The 27577-nt window shown below is 51.7% G+C and overlaps 1 protein-coding gene across 10 annotated transcripts in view; it reads right to left on the bottom strand.

Moving 5' to 3' along the window:
- MYO18A (myosin XVIIIA) overlaps positions 1 to 27577 on the bottom strand; it is a 97265-nt gene that overhangs the window by 63732 nt on the left and 5956 nt on the right. For 9 of the 10 annotated variants that reach the window (XM_012740733.3, XM_075994299.1, XM_012740734.3 and 6 more), the window contains exon 2: positions 22471 to 23550. In XM_012740733.3, the coding sequence (XP_012596187.3) occupies positions 22471 to 23469 (999 nt within the window). In that variant the 5' untranslated portion in view covers positions 23470 to 23550. The remainder of the gene's footprint in view (positions 1 to 22470; positions 23551 to 27577) is intronic. The other variant, XM_075994298.1, reaches the window with a different exon arrangement.

Below are 27577 nucleotides of genomic sequence, written 5' to 3'. Positions count from 1 at the left end.
AGAAGCAAAAAGACAGGACCTGCAAGTCTCAGAAGATGTCAGCTCTGCAGAAAAAAAGGAAACAGTCATTGCCTCCTTCTTCCTCTCCAGGAAAAAAAAAAAAAAAAAAAAAAAGGGGTCAGGTGGGGGAGGTGCTAGGAAGCCCTGGAGCAGAGCTATCTCCTAACCAGACTGCCAGAGGTCTGGGCTTGTCACCCTTGGTCAGCTTCAGGAGCCAGCAGGTCCTGTAAATTCTATGACTTTAGCCATGAAAAGATGGGTAAGCACTGACCAAGAAGACCAAAACCCAGCTCTGCCTCCTACCCACCACCCACTGTCCAAGTCACATCGTCATACAGCCGCACACAGGCCATTTGGACACAGCCCCTGCTCACCAGGGAGTGGTATTTATTCCTCCCGGGGGATCCCCTGGCCCTTCTGAAGCACGTGCAATGTCACAGGTCTCTGCATCTCCAGTGCCTTCTTAGCACAGTCATGCCAACCTCGGCTGCTCACTGACATCCCCTGGGGGACTGTAAAATTACTGGTGCCTGGATCCCACCCTTTCCCTCTCAGTTTCTGATTAATTGGTCTAGGAGGGTGGCCTGGGTCCTGGGATTTTTAAAGCTCCCCGCGTGATTATTATAATTATTACATGCAGCCAAGGCTGAGAACTGCTCGACTCTGAGGCCAACATGAGGCACATGCCCATTGGTTAAATGAATGACTGAATGAATGTAAGAATGAATGACTTTGCTGTGTGAACATGGGCAGCTGACTTTAATTTCCCTCATGCATAAAATGAGGATTAGGCCTGTATTGACCCTGTTAGCTAGTCGGTATGAGACTGATCAGAACATATGTGAAAGAGCTTTGTTCTCAAAGTTTTCTCAGACCAGCAGCATCAACAGCACCTGGGGACTTGTCAGAAATGCAAATTCCAGGGCCAAATTCCACTCCAGATCTACCACACCAAGAACTCTGGATAAGGGGTGCAGCATCTGTGTTTTAACCGGGCTTCCAGATGATTCTGATACACATTAAAGGCAGAGAACAACTGCTTAAAAGGAATTTTTTGGCTGGGTTTAGTGGCTCATGCCTGTAATCCTAGCACTCTGTGAGGCTGACTCGGGAGGACTGCTTGAGGTCAGGAGTTTGAGACCAGCCTGAACAAGAGTGAGACCCCATCTCTACAAAAAATTAAAAAAACTAGCCAGGTGTGTTGGTTGGCGCTTGTAGTTCCAGCTACTTGGGAGGCTGAGGCAGGAGGATCGCTAGAGCCTAGGAGTTTGAGGTTGCAGTGAGCTAGGCTGACACTATTGCACTCTAGCCCAGGTGACAGAGCAAGACCCGATCTCAAAAAAAGGCATTTTTTGTAGTGTGCCATGGTTAAGGGCAAGACCTCCAGAGCCAGACTGCCCGGTTCAATCTTGGCTCTTACGTGTAGTAAACTACACAACTTTACCTCCCTGTGCTTCAATTTCTTCATCAGTAAAATGGGAAAATAATAGTACCTGCCACATTGCATGTTTATAGGGGTTAATAGAATTAGTACGCACAAAGCTCTAAGAACGGTGTCTAGCAGATCAGTTTTCAATAAATTTTAGCTATTATTATCTACCTATGATCACTAGAGGGGAAAAACTGGCATCATAAGCAAAATTTCCAGGTAACTGAAGCCTACCCCTTTTACGGGACAAAATATTTTTTAAGTCATTTTCTAAATTCTATTTCTATTTACAATCCTAAAAATAACAAACATTTTATATACTCTCTACTTCCTTAAGCAAAACACTCTGAATTCATCTCAGAGATCTCAAACTCTGAGATTCCCCTCTTGAGCTCAATCCATCTCCACTCCATCCTGTACTGAACGACCGTTGTCCCCACTGTGATGACTCCGACTTCCCAGCCTGGCTACAAGGCGGCTTCTGCCCCCCCACCGCGGCCCCACACCCTCTCTCAAAGGGCACCGGCCCCCTCCCAGGCACCGCCGCCAAACTGAAGCCTTGGATACGCCTATATTAGGAAGGCCAGACGCCCTTTGCGGCTGTATGTCTGATTTTTAGTTCTTTTGTCCCCTGCTCCGTCAGGCTGTCAGCTGTCACTCGCCTGTCAGCGTGACTGTCTCCAGCAGTCTCACTTCCTTCTAATGCGCTTCTCCTGCCAAAGGCTAGGAAACCAGATAACCAGGGCAGATAGGAGGTGTCCAAAGCAGAACAAGAGGGATGTCAGCGAAGCCTGCAGGTTCTCCTGCCGAGCGGAGGACTTGCTGTCCTCTCCTGTGGCTGCCCAAGGCCCCTCTGGGCCCAGGGCCATTGAGCAAGTGCTCCGGAAGACGACTTCTGGGTGACCAGGGCGCCACTTCATCTGCACAGCCGTGTTCTGAGTTACGAGTCACCACGTGTCCTTCCGCTCCTCTTTTCTATTCGGATGGCTGAGCCCTGTGGATTCCGTCTCTGAGCCATTTGGTATAACCGACAGAGATCATCGTAAAAGCAGTTTCGCTTCCCCTAGTGAAAAGGGCACAGCTCTTGGTTCAGAGCGGGAAACCTGAGGCCCCGGCAGCCCACGCGGCTTCTCACCCAACCACAACCAGGCCCTCTGCTGCTCAGAGGGTGCTGCCATCCCAGGGCATGGTCCATGTCTTTAGGACGCCTAAGCGAGGGCTCTGGAGGCCACCATGCAGGCACTCCCACAGCCAGCCAGGCCACCCCACCCCCTGGGGCCCCTCTGCCTGCCTCCTGGGACAGCCACAATCTACAACACCTCACCTCCGCTTCTCTGGTCTCTTCTCCCTCTTCCCAGCCTGCCTGGCTCTCACTCTCTCACCCTCTCTCAGGTAGATCTCTCCATGTCCTCTGCCCTTGTCACTACCACCAGAGCCTTTATTTGTGAGCACCTCTCCACGTTGCCCAACCCTCCCCATCTTGAATCCTGCCTCTTTTACGCAGCCTTCCCTGAAACCCAAGACCTGCCTGGGAGTGCAGCGCAAAGAGCATGAACTTGGCAGACACACGCGCCTGGGTCGGAATCCCAGCCCGGCCTCTTTCTTGCTGTCTGACCTAACGGAAAGTTATTTGACTTCTTAGAGTTTCTACTTCTGTTGCCTTTAAATAGTATAATACCTATCTTGGGGGCTGTTATGAGACTGGAAGAGACAGTACATGTAAAGTACCTGACATCAGGCCTGGCAAATTGTAGATAGTAATTAAATTATTAGTATCATTGAATTACCGTACAGCACTCACTGTCTATACCTAGGCATATCACATACCTATAGTGGTTCTTGATCATACTCGATATGGTGCTGTATTATATATAGTGGAGTAACACGCTGTATAGGGCTAGAGTCTAAAGTCTACATGTAAGGCAAAAGTAGAATATAGTCAAAAACTCCGGAGTGCTGAGGTGGGAGGATCACTCAAGGTCAGGAGTTCGAGACCAGCCTGAGAGCCTGAGCAAGAGCAAGATCCTGTCTCTACTAAAAATAGAAAGAAATTAGCTGGACAACTAAAAATATATATAAAAAATATTAGCCAGGCATGGTGGTGCATGCCTGTAGTCCCAGCTACTTGGGAGGCTGAGGCAGAAGGATTGCTTGAGCCCAGGAGTTTGAGGTTGCTGTGAGCTAGGCTGATGCCATGGCACTCTAGCTCCAGCAGCAGAGAGAGACTCTGTCTAAAAAAACCAAAAACTCCTGAAAATCCCTTAAATTGCTCACAAAGTATAGCGTGCATGGGTTTACAATTTTATTTTATTCATTTATTTATTTATTTAGAGTCAGGATCTCACTCTGTCGCCCAAGCTGGAATGCAGTGCCATGATCGTAGCTCACTGCAGCCTCAAATTCTGGGCTCAGTCTCCTCCACTCATGGGGGTTGACCCATTCCTTCTCTGGAATGAACTAAAAAACAAAAAGAACAAAAAAAAACCTTCTGGGCTCAGGTGATCCTCCTACCTCAACCTCCTGAGACTGGGACTATAGGCAGGTCCGAGCCACCACGTTCAGATAATTTTTTTATTTTTATTTTTTGTAGAGATAGGGGGAGGAAGGGTGTCTCTCACTATGTTGCCCAGGCTGGTTTTGAACTTCTGGCCTCAAGTGATTCTTATGCCTCAGCCACTCAAAGTGCTGGGATTAGAGGTGTGAGCTACTGCACCCAGCTCAGACTTACAATTTTAGACTGCTGTGATATAGTTTCTTGCACAAGCATATAGTTGAATTTATTAAAGTTTATTGTGTGTGTGCCATGACTACACAGCATAACTAAAGTTCCAAATGGTAATCAATTTGTGTCGTATGTCTAAGCCTGTTCTCCCTGGAGAGCAGGGGCCGTTTCCTGCTTCCTTTATATCCTATCCCTTTCCCAGCACCAGGCACACAACAGGTGTTCTACAAAAATCCACTGGGTTTAGCCAACTGATCTGAAAGGTGCAGGCACACTAAGCCAGCTGAACAGAATGGGGGAACAAGGGGACCTCCATGTGAATTGACAACTTCAACTACCCTGCTGTCCCACGTTGGTGACATAGGTGCGTGAAAGGTCCCTGGCTCTGTTTCAGGCACTCTGCCAGGCCAAGTGGCTAAGCAGAGCTGGGGGGCAGGCCAGACAGCAGGCTCTGCAGGGTGGAGGAGGTTGTTGACTTATTCGACTAGCTGTGACGTGTAGTACCCTGAGGTGAGCACTGTGGGCAAGCACCATGCCTGCTTCGCTTGGGGCCTCCCCACAACTAGACTGTGAGCTTCTTGAGGCAGAGGTGTGTTGTTCCTTACTGTCTCCCCAGCACCCACTTAGCCCTGGGCCCTGCTCAGATATGACACGTGATACATGTTTGAGTGAGTGAGTGAAACAAGATGATGCAAACATCCTTCCTGATTTCAGAAGACATACAGACCAGAAGAGGAAATAACAAATGTATCCTAATAATTATAATTGAAGTCAGAATGTACTCAGAGCTCCAACTGGGCACCAGTAACATTCTGGGGAAGTTCAGAGGCAGAGACATTTTCCAGTTGGGGAGTTGGGCAGACAGTTTACAGACAGCTTGGAGTTAGGCCACGAAAGAGAGAAGGGATTTTATAATATAGAGATGAGGCAGGAGCGGAATTCCAGGGGAAAGTAGTAGTAGAAGAAAAGGCAGAGATGGGAAAAATCAGATGTGGACAGTAAGTTTGGGTGAAGCGTAGGACACATAGAGGGAAACAGGGAGAGACAAAGCCAGGAAGGTAGGTAGGGCCCCAGTCAAGAGAAATGTGTCATAGTAGACCTGCCTGCTACCCATTCCTCCATCCTCTGATTGTAGAATCCCAGTTTCCCTATGGGGACCTAGACTAGCCTGTGACTTTGACCTACCCGATGAGAGTATCATATTCCCAAGCTATATGGATTGGTTCGTGGAGGGCATGTGACCCAATCAGTTTCAAAGACATATAATGAAAGTTTGACTACGATTATTGAAAGAGTCACACTTCTCTTCCCATAAAACTTGAACCCAGGCTGTGCCATTTTGCCATTACTCATCTGAGGACCAAGTCAGCCTAGATGAGCTGAGAGAAAGAAATGGCCTGTTCACACTGTTTATGTTTCCAGATAAGGCAGAACCTATAGCCAGTTCAACTCCTGGACTTTTCAAATATGTGAACCAATGCATTCCTTCTTTCTAAGCCAGTTGAGCTGGGCTTTCTGTCACTTGAAACTGAAAGATCTGTACCTGAGACCACAGCAAGGTAAGCAGTCTAAGGAAAAAGAAAGCACATATAGAGACTAACCTACACAGCACTACTCCTTTTCCTTGCAAATCCCTCAGAGGTAATGTTGAAAAGGGGGATTGCAGACTAGGAAACAGGTTTACAGAGGTTAAATAACCCCAGCATGCTGCTCCTTCCACACTAGCACCTGCTTGGAAAAATAATGAAAGGCACTGCAGGCTTCCGGAGGGTGAAGGGGCATGATTTAATCTGTGCTTTAGGGATGGTGATCTAACAGAAGGATACTGGGGAAGGGAAGGAGGCTGGAAGCTGAAAGACCATTAGAAAGTCAAGGTGATGGCCAGATGAGAGATAAAGAGGGTCTGCCTAAGATTCTGGCAATGGGTGGGGAAGAGAGGGTGATGCAAATGAAAAAATCAGCAGGACTTGGTGACTACTGGGGGAGGATGGGAAATGGGTACAAGCAGGTGGGGGGTAGGGCTAGGTAAAGGAACTAAAGGCTTGGGAGTTTGAGAGGACAGTGTGAAGCCACTATGCAAAATAGGGAAGAAAGTTGGAGGCTGGTTTAAAAGGAAAGAAATAGTTTGGAAAACGCTGAGACTAAGGTTCTATTTAATATCTTTTTTTTTTTTTTTTCTGAGACAGAGTCTCACTCTGTTGCCCGGGCTAGAGTGTCGTGGCGTCAGCCTAGCTCACAGCAGCCTGAAACTCCTGGGCTCAAACAATCCTTCTGCCTCAGCCTCCCAAGTAGCTGGGACTAGAGGCATGTGCCACCATGTCCAGCTAATTTTTTCTATATATTTTTAGTTGGCCACTTGATTTGTTTCTATTTTTGGTAGAGATGGGGGTCTCGCTCTTGCTCAGGCTGGTCTCAAACTCCTGACCTTGAGCAATCTTCCCACCTTGGCCTCCCAGAGTGCTGGGATTACAGGCGTGAGCCACTGCGCCCTGCCTCTATTTAATATCTTAACAAAAGATACTCCACTGACCCCATTTGTCCCTCTAGTTTCCCTGTAAATCAAAACTCCTTTTTAAAAGAGTCTATAAATGCTGTCTCCATAAATGGATACTAATTATATAATACTTGTATTACAAGTTTGCAATATATAAGATGTCACTAATAGAACTATTTAGGGAAGTCCTGTTTTAAGCACTCAGCCCCCAAGGCTGGGGAGGACCTGGAGCGCTTGCCTCCTGAGGTAGAAGGCACCAGCCGGCACGGTGACAGGTGCACTCTCCCAGATGACAGCCTCAGAGGTTCCTCCTGGCCAGCCCTGGTACCAGTACTAGAGTTTCCCTTGTCCTCTAACAAAATGCCAGCGCAAGAGTGCCTTCCCTTTCTTGGGAGGAATTATCCTTTATTCCTATTTGTGTGCGTGTGTAACAAGTGTCTTCTCTTTACGAAATAACAGTGTTAGTAGACAGCGATGGGCACCCTTTAAGGAGCCAAGATTTTGGGGGGAAACTTTACTGGCACAGACAACCAATGGGTCCTGAAAGGCAAGAGGGCAGACCCCCTTGAAGAAGCCTAGGGATGGTCTCAGGGAGGGAAAGGAGGGCCGAGAGGAAACCTAGAGTGACCAAACGCGCACGCCCCGGAATCCGCCCAGACACTCAGCGTCCCCCGCGCGGGCCGAGGCAGCCCCGGCCAGGCCCACGTCACGGCCCGCGCTTCCTGGCCCCACCCGCCAGCCGGCGCGTGGGCGGAGCCAGGGGCGGAGCCAGGCCCAGCACATGCGCCGGGGGCCTCGGGAATGCACCGCCCTGCAGCGCCGCCGGAGCCCACCAGAGGGCGTCCGCCGCCTTCTCACAGACCAGCTGGCGCTGCCCAGGCAGCGGAATTTCACCTCCGCTAGGCTGGGCTCCCGAGCCCGCCCCCAGGGGGCGTCCCCAGGGAGCTCGAGGCCTGAGGGGGCTGTAGCGGCAAGATGGCTTCTCGCCCTGCCCGAAGAGGCCGAGATGAGCTCAGACCCCACTTTTTTTTTTTTTTTTTTTCAGTTCCCTGATCAGGAATCGAACTCAGGCCTGCAGCACTCACTTTGTTCACACTGCTCTATCCCCAGAGCCTAAAACTGTTCCTACATATAGTAGGCGTTCAGTAAATGTTTATTGATGGAATAAAATGAATACATGCATATAAGGTCAGAAGACACCAGGGACGCCTTGAGTCTGTGTTGTGGGGAGGGGTCTGGGACAAGCAATCAGGAGGGTCAGTGGGCATAGGTGGGGTGAGCCACAAATCACTGCCCCAGAGGTGGTCAGTGAGGCTTGGGGCTCCAGCACTACCCCCAGCCCCTGCCTTGGCACACCCAAAGGTTTGCTCAGAGCCTGATGCCACCACACCATGTCCCAGCACAGAGCCCAAGCAGGGATGTCTGGGCTTGTCCTCTTTGCCAAGACCAGGAGTCAGTCCCTAAAAACCAGGCAGTCAGGTGCTGGCTGGCTGGCTGCAGGGACCACCTGACTGGCTAGTCCAGTAGGCCCACTGCTCTCTCAGACTCTCAGCTGCTGGGGATTTCCAAATTGCCTCTGCTTTGCCAAGCTCCCACGGGGCCCAAAGCCAAGGGCCAGCCTTGGGGATGGTTTCCCAAAATCCCCCACAGCCCTGCCCCAAATCTCATCAGGACTCGGGTCACTCCGGAGTCTACTAAAGGCACCACATCCACTATAGTCCCATCCCCACCCCCTGGCAGACATGAGGGAATAAGCATAATGAGGCATTGTTCTGCTTTTCATATAAATGACAACTCTTTTCTATTTCCACAGAAGAAAAAACAGAAAACCAGTTTAAGGGTCAGCCACACTGATTTAAATAAAACATCAGTAAGGTCTTCCTGGGTGTGAGCTGGAGGCCTGTGGTGCTTATTCTCAAAATCAAAGAGGCTCCTTCAGACAAGCCTCAGGTTCCTCCAACACTGGACATTCAATAAATATTTGAGGATCTGTGGTGTTCACCTTTGGAGGCCCCTATTGGGCCTGTTTCTAGAACCCTTTGAAGTAAAAATACAGCACAGACCCAATCTCCATAGAAGCAGGAGGGAAGAGGTGAAAGCTTCTACCTTGCCTACCAACCCGCCACCTCCGCGTTAACAGCCCGGGCCAAATCCACCAGGGCATGTGAGCACCTGTGTGTTATAACGCCGGGCAGAAGACACGCTTGGCGAGGAGGGGAAGCACTGCCCCAGTTGTGGCGGCACACAGCCAGGGACCTGTTGGCCCTGGGGCATTAGGATTCCAGAGCTGGTGAAGCATAGAAATTGCCAGAGAGGACAAACCTTCCTTCCTGAGAGGAAGGAGAACTGCCGCCATCCCCAGCCTCACCAGGGGGACTCTGCAGGAGGGGACAGACCTTCAAGAGCACCCATCATTTCTTTCTGGGGCGCTGTCTGGAGCTGCTCTGTTCGATGTGGCAGCTATGAACCATGTGTGGCTATTTAAACTGGGGTTAAGTAGAAACAATGGGACTATTTTGGATTAAATTAAGATTCAGTCCCTCAGTCACACTAGCTACATTGCAAGTGGCTCAATAGCCACATGTTGGTTAGTGGCTACTGAGATGGACAGCACAGACTGTAGGACATTTCCATCTTTCGATACTGTTCTACTGGACAGGTCTGGTCTAGAAGTTGCCCCTTCAGTTAGTCCTGGTCACCCTTGCCAAAGCCTCTGCAGGTGATACCCCTGAATGTCCCCCACCCCCACCCCCAGGGTCCACTTAGACCTCATTTGCCTTGCCTTGGTCCCTATGTCTCAAAATGAAGTGGAGGAAGGGACTGTAGTCACAATTTACTACCAAGCCTGAGAGCAGAAGCCAGATGCCAAGGGCCTGAAACAGCAAGGCTGAATGGAAACCTGCCCCCACCCGAAGGCGTCCCGGGCCTGGGAGAAAGACCCTCAGTGCCACACAATCGGCCCTTGTTTCTGTAGTCTCTGGGCCGGGCACTGGTAAGACATCTGGAATGTAGTGGCCTGAGGGCTTCCCCAAGTCACCCGCTGCAGGACTCATCTGATGTTAGTGCTCCCAGAAAGAGAAGCCCCAAAAGAATCCTGATCTTTCAAGGGCAAATATGCGCAATGAAGCCTCGTCCGGGGCAGCATGCCAGGATTTCTGCCGTGGGGCAGTGAGGACCATAACTGGACACCTCCCTGCGTCACCAGCTGGATGGATAAAACGAGGAAAGGCCGGGCGCGGTGGCTCACGCCTGTAATCCCAGCTCTCTGGGAGGCCGAGGCGGGCGGATTGCTCAAGGTCAGGAGTTCGAAACCAGCCTGAGCAAGAGCGAGACCCCGTCTCTACTATAAACAGAAAGAAATTAATTGGCCAACTAATATATATAGAAAAAATTAGCCGGGCATGGTGGTGCATGCCTGTAGTCCCAGCTACTCGGGAGGCTGAGGCAGCAGAATCGCTTGAGCCCAGGAGTTTGAGGTTGCTGTGAGCTAGGCTGATGCCACGGCACTCACTCTAGCCTGGGTAACAAAGTGAGACTCTGTCTCAAAAAAAAAAAAAAAAAAAACGAGGAAGAGGGCAGGGAGGACGTGTGGAGAATAGACTGTGGGCATGACTGCCACGCTACAGAGGCTCGGAGCAGCTCTGCCAGCCTGAGACTCACAAAGCACAGAGTGTGGCTCTGACTGCCATGGCCCTGTAGCATGGGGACTTCATTTGAGAGGTCCTGCTATGGTAGTTAGACAACCTGAGTGGGAGAGTCCGGGCCAGCTCATATGTGTCATGGGAGCAGAGGACAGACCTGGGAACTGGCAGGCCAGCGCTGTCTTTCTCTTCTGCACTCAATTCCTGCTTAGCCCTCATCAAGATGGGCTGTCAGGAGCAAGACTGGTGTGAAGAAACAAAATAAGTTAAAGACAGACCAAAAAAAAAAAAAAAAAAGGAGAGTGAGTTTGTTCAACTGGAAAACAAATAGGTACAAAGAAGCCTGGCACTCCAAGAATGTGACTGGAGGAAGTCACAGAATAAAACCAGCACAATTTTAAAAAACTGACATCATTCCAGGTGACATTTTGCAGGAGGAACAAAAAAAGAAAGAAAAAACCTGACATCAAACTTCAGACCACATTGGAAAGTTAGGTCAACGCAATTGCACTCTTGAGATTGCTGTGTGGGCCCAAGTAAGCCTGGGCCTGTTTCCCTATCTCTATCCAAAAGGCACCTGCGGCAAAACCACCAGCCTGGGGACAGGAATAAAGCGGCCTCCCTCCCCACCCTACAAGCAGAGCTGAGTCATGAACAGGAACAGGGCCTGTGGCATTCCTGCAGGCAGATGCTCCACTGAGCTGCCAGGCACCAAGTGCTTCCCAACAGAGGGACATCGATTGATGATGATGATGGTGGTAATGATATTTTGAGCCCTTGCTCCAAAGGCACTATATTTTGAGGCACTATTCTAAGCAATTAATATGTATTGATTCATTGAACCCTCCAAACAACCTTACAAGGAAAATACTATTATTATTCTCATTTTACAGATAAGGAAAATGAAGCACAGGGAAATTAAATAATTTGCCCAGGGTCACTTAGGCACTAAGCAGCAGAGCTCGGATTTGGATCCAGGCAGTCTGGCTCCAGTCTTGGCCCACACGTAACGTGTTAACAATACATACATAATGGTGTGTAACTCCAGACCTGTGAGCCCTTCACCTAGGCTGCCTTCCTTCTCCTTCTCTTCCCCTAGATGAGCTAAAAGCAGTACCTACAGCCAAGCCTCTGTTTCTACAGCAACAATAGGAGCTGTGGTTTTGAGATTCTGAGAGTGAATTGAGCGGGCACAAAGGTTAAGGGACCCTTTATAGGGACGGGTCCCTCTAAAGCACAGAAGAAGCACAGAAGAAGAGACCTCAAAACCAGTAGTCAGGCCGAGCACAGTGGCTCACGCCTGTAATCCTAACACTCTGGGAGGCCGAGGTGGGAGGATTGTTTAGCTCAGGAGTTCGAGACCAGCCTGAGCAAGAGCGAGACCCTATCTCTACTATAAAAAGAAAGAAATTAGCCAAACAACTAAAAATAGAAAAAATAATTAGCCGGGAGTGGTGGTGCCCGCCTGTAGTCCCAGCTACTCAGAAGGCTGATGCAGGAGGATCGCTTGAGCCCAGGAGTTTGAGGTTGCTGTGAGCTAGGCTGACCCCATGGCACTCACTCTAGCCTGGGCAACAGAGTGAGACTCTGTCTCAAAAGAAAAAAAGAAAAAAACCAGTAGTCGACGAAGACAGGGGTTGGATGGGGAACCCAAGGCCCTGATTAAAGAAGGAAAACTCTGTTTGCTTCTGCCCCAGAGCCCAAGTCCTCTGGTCTGAAGGACAGAGAAGGTGAGGGCTCGTTAGAAGGGCTGGATGTCCTGCCACAGAGCCCAGTCCTGCGGTTCTCCTCCCCAGGTGGAGGCCAGGTAGTGTCGGGTGGAGGCAGGAGTGACACAGCAGCCCTGGGAGAGGAATGCAGACTGGCATCACTGCGCACGGTGGTTTGCCTCCCACGAGCAAGGCGAGGGCATTTTGGGCGAGGTGGTCAGGCTGGTACCCCTCACCTTCTCCAAGCCCAGGCCTCATTCCTGCCTGCACCACCCCCAACCAACCCTCACCTAGACAAGAACCCCCTGTGGTTGTCTGGAAGTCCAGAGGCCACAGTCTCAGGCTGCCAGTGCAACGGGGGCTCTGCCAGGCAAAGCCAAGTGCTAGGGGAATAGGGATGTTTGCTGGTCACTCGATTCCAGGAAGACAGACCACAGCAGTCGTCCCCCCCCCCCCCGCCCCCAGGCTTCTCAGGCAGTGGGCCCAGCTTCCCTCCTGCCTCTGTTGATCTTGCGGCATGGCCAAGTGACTGGGGACTCGACCTCACCCTGTGCCCGTGTCCTTTAGGTAACCCAGGCGCCTGCTGAGGAGGGTGCGAGGCTGTGCCAGGCTCGGCACAGGCTGGGACCTCAGTGCCTGGAGTGCCAGGCACATGGGCTCCCACAGCCTGGACAGCTCCAGGGAGGGCCAGGCAGAAGATCCCAGCACAGCCGGGGAGGACGCCTTTTACTGCTCTGAGGCCAGCCCCCTGCAACCAGCTCCACAACCGAACCAGGGAGGCAGCCCCCAAACAGGAAGAACCAACACAAGGAAATGGTATCAGGCCCTTCCCTTCGCCACGTTCCTGGAAGTTTCTACTAGAATCTCCAGATACTTTTCCCTTGATGTGTTGGGGCTGCGCATGAAACTGGGTGTCACCAAAAGTCAAGACTGTCTCATGCTGCCTGACAGTGCTGTCACTACTTGGCCTCTAGCCCACGCCACCCAGGGCTGGGATCTATCTTTTTGCAGACGTCTTCTGCTCTAGTGGAAGCTCGGGCTCCTTGATCACAGGGATGGCACCTTCAGCCTTTCTCCTCCACAGAACCAAGCCCGCAGGGTGACATGGAGTAGGTGTGTCCCGACGCCTTGCCTTGATTGTGCCAAGGCTCCGGGGACATCTGCACCTGGCCATCCCTGTAGCCCAGAGCCTGCCCTCCACCCCCCTCACTCGCAGCCCTCTTTTGCCCCAGAGGCAGGGACAGCCTTGCGGTTCTGCTGCCAGAGAAGAGAGCCCAGGAAGTGCCCCGAGAGAAGCCTCCCTCCCTGTGTACCCTGCTCGCCACAGGGCCTGGCAGTGAGAGAGGTTGGGGAGGGAGGAAGTGAGTCAGCTCCTTGCAGAAATGGAAATGGGAGGGAGGGCCCTGCAGAAATGAGATCGGGGGCAGAGGGCACAAAGGCCGGAAAGGTCACTAGAGAGAGGGAGCCAGGCCCTGGAGGTGTTGTGGGGCCCACAGAGTAGAGGTCAAGTCCAGGTGGCTCTGTGGCCCCCATAGGCCAGAGAAGCTGGGTCTGGCAGGCCCAGCCCCACCTGAGGATGGAATCCGGGGCGGCTCCCTCCTGACTCATGTGGCTGGAGGTGGTGAGGCCTTGTGGGATGTGGCCAGCCTGGTCCTCTCCCCACACAGGTGGAGTCTCTGGCCTCAAGCCTTCCCACTCCCTCTTCTGAGCCCCGCAGCTCCAGAAGCCCAGGTTGCCCCCTGACCTGGCCCAGAAGGGAGACCTCTGTTTGCGTCTCCCAGAGGGGACTGGAACCAAGCCCGGGCCCTCAGAGCAGAGCAGTTGGGGCTGCCCTGGCACCCGCCCTGCCTTCTCTGTAGCCCCTAACCAAGTGGGGGCTGTCCCCAGGCTCCAGCTAGAATCTGCTGCTCTGACCGGGAAAAGTCCTTGCCGTGAAAACTCCCAGCCTGCTGACATTCCAGCAGGAAGGCAGTTCGAGGAAAGCAGCAGAAGGGAAGAGGAAGCTCTGGGCCCTCCTGGGCTGCATTCCAGCCTCTCAGAGACCTGCAGCCAGTAAGACAGGCGCATTCCCCCAAGGTCCCCTGAGCCGGATACTGTGCTCCCCAATAACCCTGAATCTCCTTCTCACCAGGCCTGGCACCTTTATGGGGCTGCTATGAAGGAGCATGAGGCAGGCTGTCCCTGGGACCCTCCTGTCTCAGGCTCCTGCTCCTAGAGCCATCTCTCCCCACTCCTCTCCCAAGCACGTTAAGAAACAGAGCCAGTGGATGGAGGCAGGACATGGTAAGGTACTACAGACAAGTCACCAAGGCCAGAGGGGAGGGTTCCAGTGCAGAAGACTGGACAGGGAGACTGGGAAAGCAGTTCCCAATTAAAGAACCGTCTTCTCTCCTTCAACAAATCTCCATCGCTCTCATGAAGTACTCCAGCATTGGAGAAACAACGAAGTCGCTAATTAATGACAATCTTGTGAATGCTATGAGGAAGAAGGACGGGGTGCTGCCAGGTGGGGACCTGGCACAGTCTGGGAGGATCAGGGACGGCTTCCCTGAGGAAGTGACATTCGAACTGAGGCCAATGTGTACACGTACGAGGATGGGCAGGGAAAAGTACTGTAGACAGAAGGAAGAGCAGGAGCCCAAGGACAGAAGTCAATGGCTGCACTGCACACCCATCACCTGCGAGGCCCCCACCACGCTGCGCTCCCCTGCTGTTTTCCCATAACGCACACAGAGGAAACGACAGTGTCCAGCCCTGTGCAACACAGAGGAGCCTGCTCTCGGTCAGAGGCGACACTCCAGGGATCCTGCCACCCCAAGAGCTGCAGAGATCAGTACTCACATGCTAGCATGGGCCAAAAAGGTGAGAGGGCAACGTCCCTGCCTCCCAGACCTAGCATAAGGGGCAACAGTGTGTCCCTCCTCCACCCCTGGGGGATCACACCCAAATGCTGCCAGTCCTCTCCCAGCTCCCTCGAGACAGAATCCTGCCTGCTGCCACTTGGGATCACTTCTTCTGGCTGATCCCAGGAGACACTGAAAGCAACAGTCACACCTTCTGCAGCCTACAGTCACACCTTCTGCAGCACACCAGCCACAGAGCAAGGGACGCCAGTCACTCCTGGCTTCCCCTTCCCTTCTGGAGGGATGACAAGGAGGTGATGAGGCTTCTAGGCACAGAGCAGGAGGGATCAGAAGGGTCCAGGTCTGAGCTGGACAGTGGGTCTATAAGGATATCAAGACACTGCCTTCCCCTCCCCTACATGGCACACTGAAGCCGTCAGTTAAGAGCTGATGGCTTCAGTTCAAATCCTAACAAGTCACTTAATACCTGTCCGACATTACGCAACTTGCTTAACTTTAACCTCTCTGTAATCCGGTTTCCTCATCTGCAAAACAGAGATCATTATAACCCCTCCTTCAAAGTGCGGCTGGGAAAATTAAATGAGTTCATACACGCAAAACACTGAGAACAGCATCTAACATACAGTGACTGCTAGCCGTGACCCTCACCTTGCCAGTCCTTCCCGTGCCCTTTCCCCAGCATTTCTGTTCAGTTGAATCTTAACCAGATCAATCAAACGCCACTTAGGGAGCACATATGTGCTACACGCCGTCCCGGGCGCCGTACAGATAACTCTGGGCAAATACCCTACATTCCTCCCCGACCCAGAGTCTGTGCAAGCGACGGGCCTGAGTCGTGCCAGGGCAGAACGCCATGCCCTGATTCTGAGGAACATATGGCGGGAGATTAAGGGAGACAGAGTGGTGACCCAGGTCTAAGGAAATAGTTTCCCGACCAAACTAGAGCCCACAACTGAAAAAATAAAGCTTTGCTGACACTGTCCCCTGTATTTAACAGAACAGAGGCTGATGCCAAGCACCTTGAAGCGACCCTGGAGTTGGCTGCCCCTACCCAGCGGCACAGCAGGGGTGGGGGACTATGAAGACACCACTCTTTCACGGTGCCTGCCTGGCACGGTGGGCACCCACAGTGCTGCTGGATGCCCGGGCACATCCGTACCCGCTGCCCGGGACTGACAATGGAGGCGCCAGGCAGCAGGGGAGCGTCCGCCATCCCCCTAGATGCTGCTCTCCACCCCAGGCTGTGGGGAGATCCTAGCAGCTCAATGCAGTGGGGGGGCAGGAGCCCTGCTGGCAGGCAGAGCACGAGCTTGTGGTTTCTGGGAAACGCTGTAGAGATTTGCAGCATATTTAAAATACTTGTGTTCCCACCCACCTCCCCCACCCCCCTTCAACCCACTCCCCACCCACCCCCAGTCAGGGTGTTTGGATATCTGGTATTTTCTGGAACCATTTCAATGTAAATAAGAGAGATTACAAGGGAGCAGAGGGCAGGGTGACGGGGGTGTCAGGCCAGGACAGGCAGGAACCGGGACAGGCTACCTTTAAGACCCTGCCCCCACGTCCGGGCTCCAAGCTGCGCCTGCAAAAACACCCATGACATGTACCCACACCCGGTTCAATGTGGCCCGGGCACTGTGCCCTCCACCCACGGGCTGGGTGACCGGGGAACTCTGGAGCTGCTGTTTGTTTAGCATCTTGTGGGGAGGAAGGCAGAATGGTGCCTCCGAGGAAAGGAAGGAGACCTGGCAGGACACAAATGACCCAGTCCACCTGCCGATCCCGTGCACCCCACTCATCCAGGATCAGCAACCCTTCGAGATGCTCCCAAAGACCTTTCACTCACTACTTCTTGCACCCTTGACACCTGCCCACTCGCCTCTCGTTACCAAAAGGACTTAGTTTGACTTCCACACTGAGTCCCCGAGCTGGGACTCCCACATGGCGAGACTCCCTGATGCCAGAGGTGCCTGAAGCTTTGGCACAAAATGAAGTAAAAATTTCCTGTTTAAAAAAAAAAAAAACAAAAAAAACCAGAAACAGAAACAAAAAAACCCTTCAAGGATCACTTGGAGTAAAATCAGGAACAGAAGCATTCTTGAACACTAAGCCCAGGCAGCACCCAGCTGCCCCACCAGCACACGAAGCCCCTAGGAAAGTCCAGGGCTCAACCCAGCCAGGCAGACGCAGAGGCAGCAGGACTTCGAGTCTCCCATTGGAATCCTACAGGCCCCACTCCTGACGGCAGCAGGTGCCCTGGAGACAAGGATGGTGAGGCTCACACAGTTCCCACCCAGGGGGCTAGGCCAGGGCTTCCGCTCCAGCAAAGGGGGCTCTTCTGCCCTGCTCCCGGATGCAGGCAGCTGTGACCGGCCACTGGTGACCAAGCCTGCAGCCTGGCTGTCTTTAAGGCTAGAGCTACAGAGACTGCTGAGACAAAAGCATCCCCAGTGGACAGAAAGTCAAGAGCAAGGATGGGAGAGCACTAGGATGGATTAAGAAAGGCGCAAAATCGCCTTCCCCGGATGGCTTGAGAGACTAGGCAGAAGGAAGGGAAGGGTACTAATCTTCCTAAGCATTTACCACCTGCTAAATTCTCGTACATGTAAACTCACCTCACATACAAACATGCTTATCTCATATAAAGACCACGAAGTATAGTATATAGAATAAAAAGCAAATCTCCTTTTGGCCTCCAATTCTATTCTCCTCAGAGATGACAGGAGTGAGCTAGTTGGGTGTGCATTCTTCTCCAACATAACCTTCTCAAACTCGGGAAGGATAGGATATAGGCCTATTTTATAGAGATCAAGGGCCACCTCCACCAGGAGGCCTCTCCTGATTGCCACCCCTTCCCCTGGCCAAAGCTGACCATCTCTCCTTCCTGCCCCACCGCAAGCCTGCACAGACTTCGGTGATAACAGCTAAGGCGCCGGCTTGCATTTCTTTACTTAGGTCTTTGCTTTCTCAAGGAAAGATTATACTTTATGTAATCCCCCGGCACCAGCACAGTGCCTGGTCCTTAAGCAAACTTCATTAAATGGTTATTGAGGGAATGGGGACACTGAGTCCCAGAAAGGTTTGGTGACTTTGGTAAAACCCAAACCCAGGTCTTTCTGGCTCCAAAGCCCATGTTCCTTCCATTGTACATGCCCCCTCCCAGACCCTCCTGAGTATGGAGGTGGTTTTTGTGGACATGATGACCTCTTAAGGAACCTCACAGCCCTAAAGCTTTTGACTATAAACCCTAAGGTCCAACAGGAAAAGTAGCCATATCCCAGATTTCAGCACCTAGACTTGGCTGCGAGGGAACAGCAGGCCTTCCTCTAAAATCTCCTCCCCTCCCACCACGTCCTCAAAAGCTCAAGGAAGCAGTGCTTTCTGAGGAGGGTGCCCATGCAGCCCAGGTCCTCTGACTCTTAGTGGCAGGGACAACCACACTGAGCAGGGGTTAGCAGAGTGGGCTTTTCCAAACTCAGAAGAAACATCCTACATTCCCCTTTTCTTTCTTTTTTAATTAATTAATTAATTTTTGTTGGCCAATTAAAATTTCTTTCTAATTTTAGTAGAGACGGGGTCTCATTCTTGCTCAGGCTGGTTTTGAACTCCTGACCTTGAGCGATCCGCCCGCCTCAGCCTCCCAGAGTGCTAGGTTTACAGGGGTGAGCCACCACGCCCGGCCCTACATTCCCAAATGTAGGAGAATACTCCCAGCCCCAAGGGACTTCACTTGTCCCTTGGGATGGGCCCACTGAGGATATAAACAGAAGGGACCAGGCTTCTCCTCTCCCAGGCCGTAGTCCCCAGCCTGGCCTCTACCCCTTCTCAATGGGCCTTCACTTGCTCACCTAGACTTATAGAACTGGAGGAAAACTTTTGATCCAACAGGGGTTTACAGACCCTCACCTTTACCAACACCTCCCCCTAGCATCACCAGCCTCAGGAAACACCTGTTCTTTAGCAAACTTTGGAGTAACTGATCCAAATACAGATGGCCCCCAAAAACCTTCCCTGAGGAATCAAGGAAAGAACGTAGCATCTTCCCCCCAACCTGCTGGTCACGCTCGACCTCTCCTCTTCCTCGGTCCCCACTGCAGACAGTCACTGAGGCCACAGAGCCAGCCTCAGTCGCTCAGGTCTGAGACTTCTCTCCATCCCACTGCTTCTGCCCAAGCTCAGGCTTCCACCGGTCCTACCAGGATTACACTAGCTCCCCACCACTCTCCCCACAGCCAGGCTTGCTACGCCCTAAAGCAGTCTCTGGAAGCAGCTGGAGACATTTCCTAAAATCTGTTCCTATCACTTCCTGCTTAAATTGCCCTTCGGTTCAAGTTCACAGTCCCTAGCATGGCTCCCAAGGGCCTAGTGACCTGGCTCCTGCTCACTCCTCCACTGTTTCTCCCAACACTCCCTCCCCACACATTGTGGCCCGGCCTTATTCCCGAAATGTGTCCTCTCTCCAACCTCTAGGCCTTGGCATGTGTCCATGACAACTTTCACCTTCCTCCTCCTTCCCCCTCACTCATCTCCTCTCCAGATGTCAGCTTTCGTGACCCTGTTCCCAAGACTGTACTGGAAGCCTCCCTGCTGTGTTCTCATGCCCCTGGACTGGTCCTGCCATGGAGTTTCTCAAACAGCACGCCGTGGCCTGCTGGGGACCATCTCTCTCATGAGACAAGAGCTCTCTGGGGCTGGGATCATGTGCCACTCACTGCTGGGTCCCAGGACCTAGCACAAAGTAAGCGCTCAACAAGTGCTTACTTAATGGACAGATGAGGGGAAGGATAGATGGCAGAAGACAGACTGCTTCTCTCAGGCCTGCTGAGTGATTTCTATCAGGCCCTGAGTCTACCCTACCACGTGCTCACCCCTACTCCCAGTGGAACCTCGTCTGGCAGCTACAGGGCCACATGAAGTGGGTGTGAGCCAAGCGTCTAGACACACACCATGTGAGAGGGAGACCCGAGGGGCTGTCTCTCCCTGGGGCCTTCTGAATAGGCCGTGGAGAGGAGTCATGGGGCCTGGCCCCATATGTGCGCAGGAAGAGAACAGATGGCTAGTCAGCTCCCTCAGAGCTCCCTGGGGACAGGCAACGTGTGGACACAATTGATGGATGGCCTGACAGCAGGGTGGCCACCAGGAGCTGTCCCTATGGGGCTGCAGTCATCAGGATACCCCACCCAGGAGCCTGGAGGAGGAGGGAAGACTCTTTTCTTGGTGGAGAACTAGGATTAGAACTGCTGCCAAGAAAAGGAGCAGGAGCAGGAGTGGGAGGAAGAGGAGAAGGAGGCTGAGGGCACAGAAGAGGCTGCAGCTCCCCCATACCAGCTCCTGGGTCTGTCCCAGGCAGTTGGAAATGCTGTGCTCACCCTGCTCCTCTCTGCTTGTGGCACGAGTCCCCACCACCCACGGGGGGGGGGGGATACAGAGCTTCTCTCAGCCCTGTGTGTCTTGTTGTCCTGCCAGACGGCTCTAGGAGACGCATGGGAATGGGTTCTCTACTATGTTCCCTGTCGGATCCTCCAGGCTGATGCCAGGGGAAGAAGTCCTCTGGGCACCAGCTGGGCTTGCCCCCAGGGGCTAGAGTGAGTCAGCATTGCAGTGATACCAGCTGTAACTTGGAATCCACCACAGCCTCCAAAGCTAAACCATCTACTTCCCCAGGGATGGGACAGCAGCAGCTAGTTGGGAAGGAAAGGTGGCTAGGAAATGTGAGATGCCAGGATCATCCCTGTGCTATAAAGAGAAAACTAAGCAGCATCTGGGATGCCAGGCCCAGGGCCCCAGTTCAGCAGGGAGCTGGCAACAATCCCCTGGGGGATTCATTCTTTAAGAAGAAAATTCCATCTGTTAAAAGCAACGTTAGCCTGGAAGAAAGCAGACAAGCATGGCAACACTTTGCGGTCATTGGTTCTGAGATAAGGACCACTCCCTTTTTCTTCCTCTTCTAAGTTGTGGTTTTCTGAGTTCAGCCTAGCCTGGTGGCTAACACATAGTAGGTGCTCAATGTGCTTCTGGAACGAATGAGTCCTGGCCCTTCCCTGGATTTCACACAGGCTCCTGCCTACTCACTACTGCTCCCTGACTAGCAAAGCTGCCTAAACTAAACTAGCCCCAGGGTAAAGGAAAGCCTAGAACCCAACTCCCCTGCTTCCTGCCAGAGTCTGAGCCTGCCACTCCTAGCCCCCTCCACCCAATGTGCTGCCAGGTTGAGCGGCCATCCTGAGCATCCACTTCCTCTCCCTGGGAGAAAGCTGGGAGCAGGACCCTGCCTGCTTCCTTAGCACTTCCTCCCATTTCTGATTTTGACACATCTGGCAGGTCACTTAGTGCCGCAAAGTCCTAGCCAGGCTGGGTACTGGTCAGGCTGCAAAGGCTAGATCTAGACAGCCCTAAGAGCCTGTAGCTGGGGGAGAAGGATGGCCAGAGGTCAGCCTGGCAGTACATTCCAAACTGGTATGTAATCACCCTATCAAAAGACCCCTGGGGTTAGAGAGCTTGCGCTCCCTTACAGATCTGTTCCTACTGATCTGATCTAAATCTCTTCTACCCCAGTGCCTTCCACTGCTCTACTATGTGGGCAGGATAACAGTTGAGGTCTCAGGGATAGTCAGGACATGCTATCTGAGCAGGTTTGATCCCTGTTGCTTTTCTAGGGCCATGCTTTTCCTTCTTCCGGGAGAGGTAATGAAGACTCTTAGAGCCCAAGTGATCTTCACAAATCAGAGCCAGTCACTTCCCTGCTTCAAACCCTTCAATGGTCCCACTTCACTGGGATAAAATCTAAACCATTGCAAACAAGGTCCTCCATGAACTGGCCGCTGCTACCTTTGCAACCACACCTGGTATTACCTTGCACACGCAGGGACAAGAAGAGGCTCTGGCCTGGGGTCATCTTCCCAGGAGCTAGAACCATAAGCAGCTGTCCATCTCAGATGTGCCATGACAGCCCTAATTTGAAATCATTTGCCTTTTCTTTTTCTTTACGTCCAATATCTAAATAACATGGACATGCTATATTTCATTGTCCAGATTATCTCTCATGACTGGAAGTGACACATGTTAGCCTACATGCTCCAATTTAGGGCTCAGGAAATAGGGTGCCCAAACCTCGAACTCATCCTTGTATCATGAAGCTGAACACTTTCATGGTAATTGACAACCAACCTGAGACCCCTCCTGAGGGCTTCAGAGGTGCAGCTAAAGTGCAGGCAGAACTTGGTCTAGCCCAACACCCTTGAGAAAGGCATTATGCTGAATTCAGTCAAGTCAATCCAATAGATGCAGAACGCTGGACAGAAACACCAAACCATGAGGCCTGGCTAAACTGCTGAGAACTCTAGCGCATTGAACCTTTGGGGACTTTCCTCAGCTCCTAGACAAGGTACAGGGACAAAGGTGTGACTCCTTCAGCGAGCATCTGGTGTGGGGCACGTTCTCCTGAGGTCATCCTCCCTGTGCACTCAGAGAGAGGCCTGGCTTCCCCACTTACACACTTGCTGGGCTCTGACCGCAGCTCTTGGGTACCCCAATCGCCCACCTCAGTACAACAGCAGGAGATGCCAGCATTCCCGATCCCTGCTCACCCCTGGTACCCTGGGAAGCACTCACATCAGCTGGCTCCCTGCGGGGTCCCTCGCCGCTCCGCAGCCAGCTCCGGCTCAGCTCACTGAGCTCTGGGATGGGTTGCACTTTGAGCCGTACACTGTCCCCGGACTGCCGGATCATCTCCACGATCTCATCCCTGGACTTGCTCTCCACATTGTGCCCATTAATCTCCACCAGTCGATCTCCTGGCACCAGCCCCAGGGCCAGGTCCTTGGTGCCTGCACCCGGCTCAGCAAAGTGAACCACCCGCCGATAGACCTGGCCCTCGGGCCCCCGATCCAGCATGGTTGTACGCCGCAGGGAAAAGCCAAAGTCTCCAGTGGGCCGGCGCTGCAGCTCCAGCTCCCGGAGGGCAGGGGCAGGCAGGGGCACCACAGGGGGCAGGCGCAGGTCGGCTGGGAACTTTTTAGTTACCAGCTCAGGGGCTCGGGACCGGGGCCCTGGCCGAGGGATGCCTAGGCCAGGATGCTGCATCAGCTGTCCCTCTAGAGTCCTCACCTCCACCTGCGGCGACGGGGCGGCAGAGTGCTCCGAGGGGGTGGAGGTCTCTGAGGCGCTCTCATCCCGGCTACGCTGGGAGAAGGAGAAGCGCTTGACAATCATCTGTGAGTTCTGCTTGGCCAGAGAGCCAAACTTGGCCGCACGCTGCAGCACGGAGCCTCGGAAGCTGCCTTCTTCACCCTTGAGGTCATCGCTGGAGCTGGCCGTGCTGAGGTGACCTGAGTCCAGGATGATGCTGCCCCGGTTGCTGTCGGAGTCGATGTCAGTGAGGTGCAGGTCAGAGCCGCTGGCCACCTTGATGGGGATGGGGTTGGAGATCTCCAGGCGCGTCTTGGATTCACGCTTGGAGGAGCGGTTCAGGTTGAAGAAGCCTCGTCGCAGGCTCATCTCCTCCAGGCTCTTTAGCTCTGCCGCGGACATCCGCTCCTTCTTCTCCTTTTTCTCCTTCTTCTCCTTCCGCCCGCCATCTTTGTCCTTGTCTTTCTTCATTAGGTTAAACATGGTGGGGGTGCTGTTTTTAGGGGTGGTACCCCCAGAGGATTATAAGTGCTTAGCACAGGGCCTCTGTGCCCCACCTTGCTGCTGCAAACAGAAACACACAGAAAAAGAAAAGTTATTCCAGCAGAGCCTCTTCCTATGTCTACAGTCCAGATAAAACCCACTGATACAGCTGCCCTCACTGTGTGCTAGCTATGCGCCAGGCACTCTGCTTTACCCAAATTGTCTCAGTTAATTTAATCCTTGTAACATTTCTGTAGGTAGGTACTATTATTACATCTTACAAATAAGGAAACTTGAGGTTTAGAGAAGGCTGTAAAAGCCCAGACTCCAAAGACTGTCATTTCCTTGAATCCCTGACAGATCAAGAGTTAGGTGTGCCTGGAGGTAGCATTTGGGAGACCTGACCTCCTGGAAACAGGGTGCATCAAGCCAACCTGGGACCTGACTTAGGATTCAAACACAAAGAAGGAAAGACACTCAGCACACCAACACCTCCCACAGCTAATGTCCACTGAGGCAGCAGATATCACAAGCTGTGGGGCTCTTGTCCCTAGAGCAGCATCCTTAGGCACTGCCTAACAGAAGAACCAAGCTCTATTTAGTGACTACCACTTGCCAGGCATAATGCCAGGACTTTACATACACCACCTCCTTTGAACCCCATAGCATTCCTTCAAGGTACGTATCATTATCTCCAGTTTACAAATGAGAAAAAAGGGACTCAGAAAATTAAGTATATGTTAGTCGCCACACAGCTTATAAATGGTGATGCTGGGATTTGATAGCAAATACTGTGTTCTTTCTAGGGCCTGGGTGCCCACAGTGAAGCAGGGAGGGAAGGAAGGGGAAGTTCCAGACAGAACAGAGGACAGACAGCTGCGAGGTGGGGGTGGGGTGGGGTCCGCTGGATAAACAGGATCCTGAAAAACTCACATCCTTTTCCCCAGACCAACACCTAAATATAGCCTCGGGAAGAAAGTTGTGGCAGGCTGAGAGAAAAATCCCAGCTCCAGGGCACCGGCAACTATGGCGCCAACCTCCCCCACCCCCTGCACACCCAACTGGGGACAGGACTGAGAAAAACCTGGTGTGGAGGAGTTGAGAGAGCCTTTCTTGTTCTAACCAGCAGGGACCCAGAAGTAGGCCATACTACCTAATTAGAAACGAAATGTCATTTTTCTTTTGACGAATGTCTCTCCCTCTGAGTTTCAGACACGGGATCTATAAGCTTACCTCTTCCAGTAATGGCCTCTTGCCAGACCCAGGACAAGCCTTTCCTCTCTGTGTGCCCCTACCCCGAACAACCAAGCGGGCCCCTCCAGGCTCCCCATTCCACTGAGAGGGAACCCCCCCGGCCTCCCAACACAGGGACAGTGCCCAAGAAGGCCTCAAGGCCAGGAACTCCCAAAGGCCCAGGGACAATGGCCAATTGCTCCCGCCCACCCCTCCCGCACAGCACCCTGACCCATGTGGTTCCTGGAAGACCAACTCATCTCCTTTCTAGAGCAGCACTGCCCATAAAAAATATAACTTAAGTCATACATGTAATTTGCAATTTTCTAGCAGCCACACTAAAAAGGGTAAAAAGGAACGGGTGAAATTAGCTTTAATTTTTTTTTTTTTCATTTAATTTAACTTATTTATTTATTTAATTTTTTGTGAGACAAGAGTTTCACTCTGTCGCCCAGACTGGAGTACAGTGTGGCACAGCTCACTGCAACCTCCAACTCCCAGGCTCAAGAGATTTTCTAGCGCTCCAGCCTCCCGAGTAGCTGGGACTACAGCCCCTTGCCATCATGCTCAGCTAATTTTTAAATTTTTTGTAGACATGGGGCCCCCGCTGTGTTGCCCAGGCTGGTAATATTATATTTTATATGATGTAATATATCCAAAATATTGTCATTCAACATGTAATCTAGATAAAAAATACTGAGATATTTTATATTCTCTTTTCCATATTACGTCTTTGAAACCTGGTGTGTATTTTTACACTTAGAGGACATCTCAATTCAGACTGACCACATCTCCCATCCAAGTACTAACCAGGCCCGACCCTGCTTAGCTTCCGAGATCAGTCAAGATCTAGACTGACCACATCTCAAGTATTCAACAGCCCCATGAGGTTAGTGGCTACAGCCAATGCAATTCTAGAGAACTCTTTAGCTGCAGAGCACATCCAAAGAGGCAGGAAATCTGGCCCAGTCACTAGCTCCCTGTGGGCCTAGCATGAGCCCTTTTCCCTCCCTGACCTCAGTTTCTACTTGGTAAAACAAAGTTCCCTCTGAACCTGTTGGTTCTAAATGTTCCACGCACAGTACCTTGAAAGACAGGAAATCTAGGGCCCAAGAGGGACACAGCCAGGGCCTAGGCCAGCTAGGTCTGGACTGCTTTGAGGTGGAGGTGTGCCTAACAGCTGGCATCCTCTCTTCAGGGCTCTGCTTTGACACGGAGGGTCTCCCTCCTCCTGAATGCCGATGAGGTGTGGCACAGACCTACCACATATCAAGACGTGAGATCTTCAGCTGGTTACTGCTCACCCAACCCCTCACCCACCACTACCTGCACAGTCTTAAAAGGGCTGGTTTAGAAAATGACTCTAGGGGCAACCGTGAGGCGAAGGAAGAAAGAAATCCATCTTGGGCATTTAGAGGGGACAAACGAGTATCTTGGCCTCAACGTCCCACCAAAATACCCAATTCTCACTCGGCGATCCTTACCCAATCCTGTTTCTTCCCTGGGGCCTAGATAGCTGAGCAGTATCAATGGAAAACAGCCCCTAAAATTCTTCCAGAATCTTTGGGCTGGAAAGGTCCCTGAAAAGTAATTTCATATAAATCCCTATCTGAGCAAAATCTTGGTCCTCAGTCATTGCAGCAAGCAGGCACAAAAGTCAGTCACAGCAGCAGCACAGGGGATAGCGTTGGCCAGAAGTTTTAGCAGATTTGGAATCTAGGCCTGGATCTGCCAACAAATTGCTGGGGGACTTTGAGCCTGTCACTTTGCTCAAGGTTGGACTAGATGATCTAGGTATAGGTCTCTTCTAAGATGATCTAAGTCTCTTGTGGATGCAAGTTAGTTATTAATCTCCTCCCAACCCTGGTGCCTTTAGAGACTAAGTCCATGTCAGCCCTTCCCTCACCACCTCTGTCCTGCCACTGTCATCTACACAGTTCACAAGGTACCCTTTCCCCAATGCCATCCCATAATGGCCAGGCCTGGCTGTGGACTGAGCCACAAGTCTGGAGCTATCTGGCTCCCTGCAGCCTCCTCTCTAGGACCAGATCTGTAATGAAGCTGCAGCAGCTGCTGCTCCTATGTCCCTTGACCCCCATTTTCTAAAGAGCTGGGCTCCATCACCTTCTTGTAGACAGGCAAAACTAAACTATGGTGGAAAAAATTCAGAACAGTGGTGTTACCTCTTACGGGTAAGGGTGGGGATGACATGAGAAAGGCCATGAGGGAGCTTTCTACGGTGATGTTCATGCCCTGTATATTGACAGGTGTTTGGGTTGACAGGTATATGCATTTGTAAACAGTCAACAAATAGTGCACATAAGATTTGTGCATTTCATTGTATGTAAATATTCACTCAAAAGAGAAAAAGAACTATAAACAAATATTGAACTCTGAGTTAATGACATATACTAAAGTATTCGGGGTAAAGTATACTGATGTCTATAATTTACTTTGAGATGGATGTGTCAAAAATTTCAGAAATCTTGATAGATGGGTCGAGGGATACATACGTGAAAGTGAGGAGAGGAAAATGTTAATTGTAGAATCTAGGAGGTGGAGGGTGTTCACTGAAAAGTTCTTTAACTTTTCCTTATGTTTGCAGATCTTTGTGATAAAATGTGGACAAAAATTATGTACCTATCAAGCACCTACCAAATTTAAGTGCTATAAAGGCAAATAAGCTGGCTGGTCACAGTGGCTCATGCCTGTAATCTTAGCACTCTGGGAGGCCGAGGTGGGTGGATTGCTCAAGGTCAGGAGTTCGAAACCAGCCTGAGCAAGAATGAGACCCCGTCTCTACTATAAATAAAAAGAAATTAATTGGCCAACTAATATATATAGAAAAAATTAGCCAGGCATGGTGGCACATACC

The sequence above is a fragment of the Microcebus murinus genome, chromosome 18 (genome assembly GCF_040939455.1).
Source record: "Microcebus murinus isolate Inina chromosome 18, M.murinus_Inina_mat1.0, whole genome shotgun sequence".
NCBI lineage: Eukaryota > Metazoa > Chordata > Mammalia > Primates > Cheirogaleidae > Microcebus > Microcebus murinus.
The sequence above is the reverse complement of the archived record's forward strand: the minus strand, read 5'-3'. Positions and strand labels throughout refer to the sequence as shown.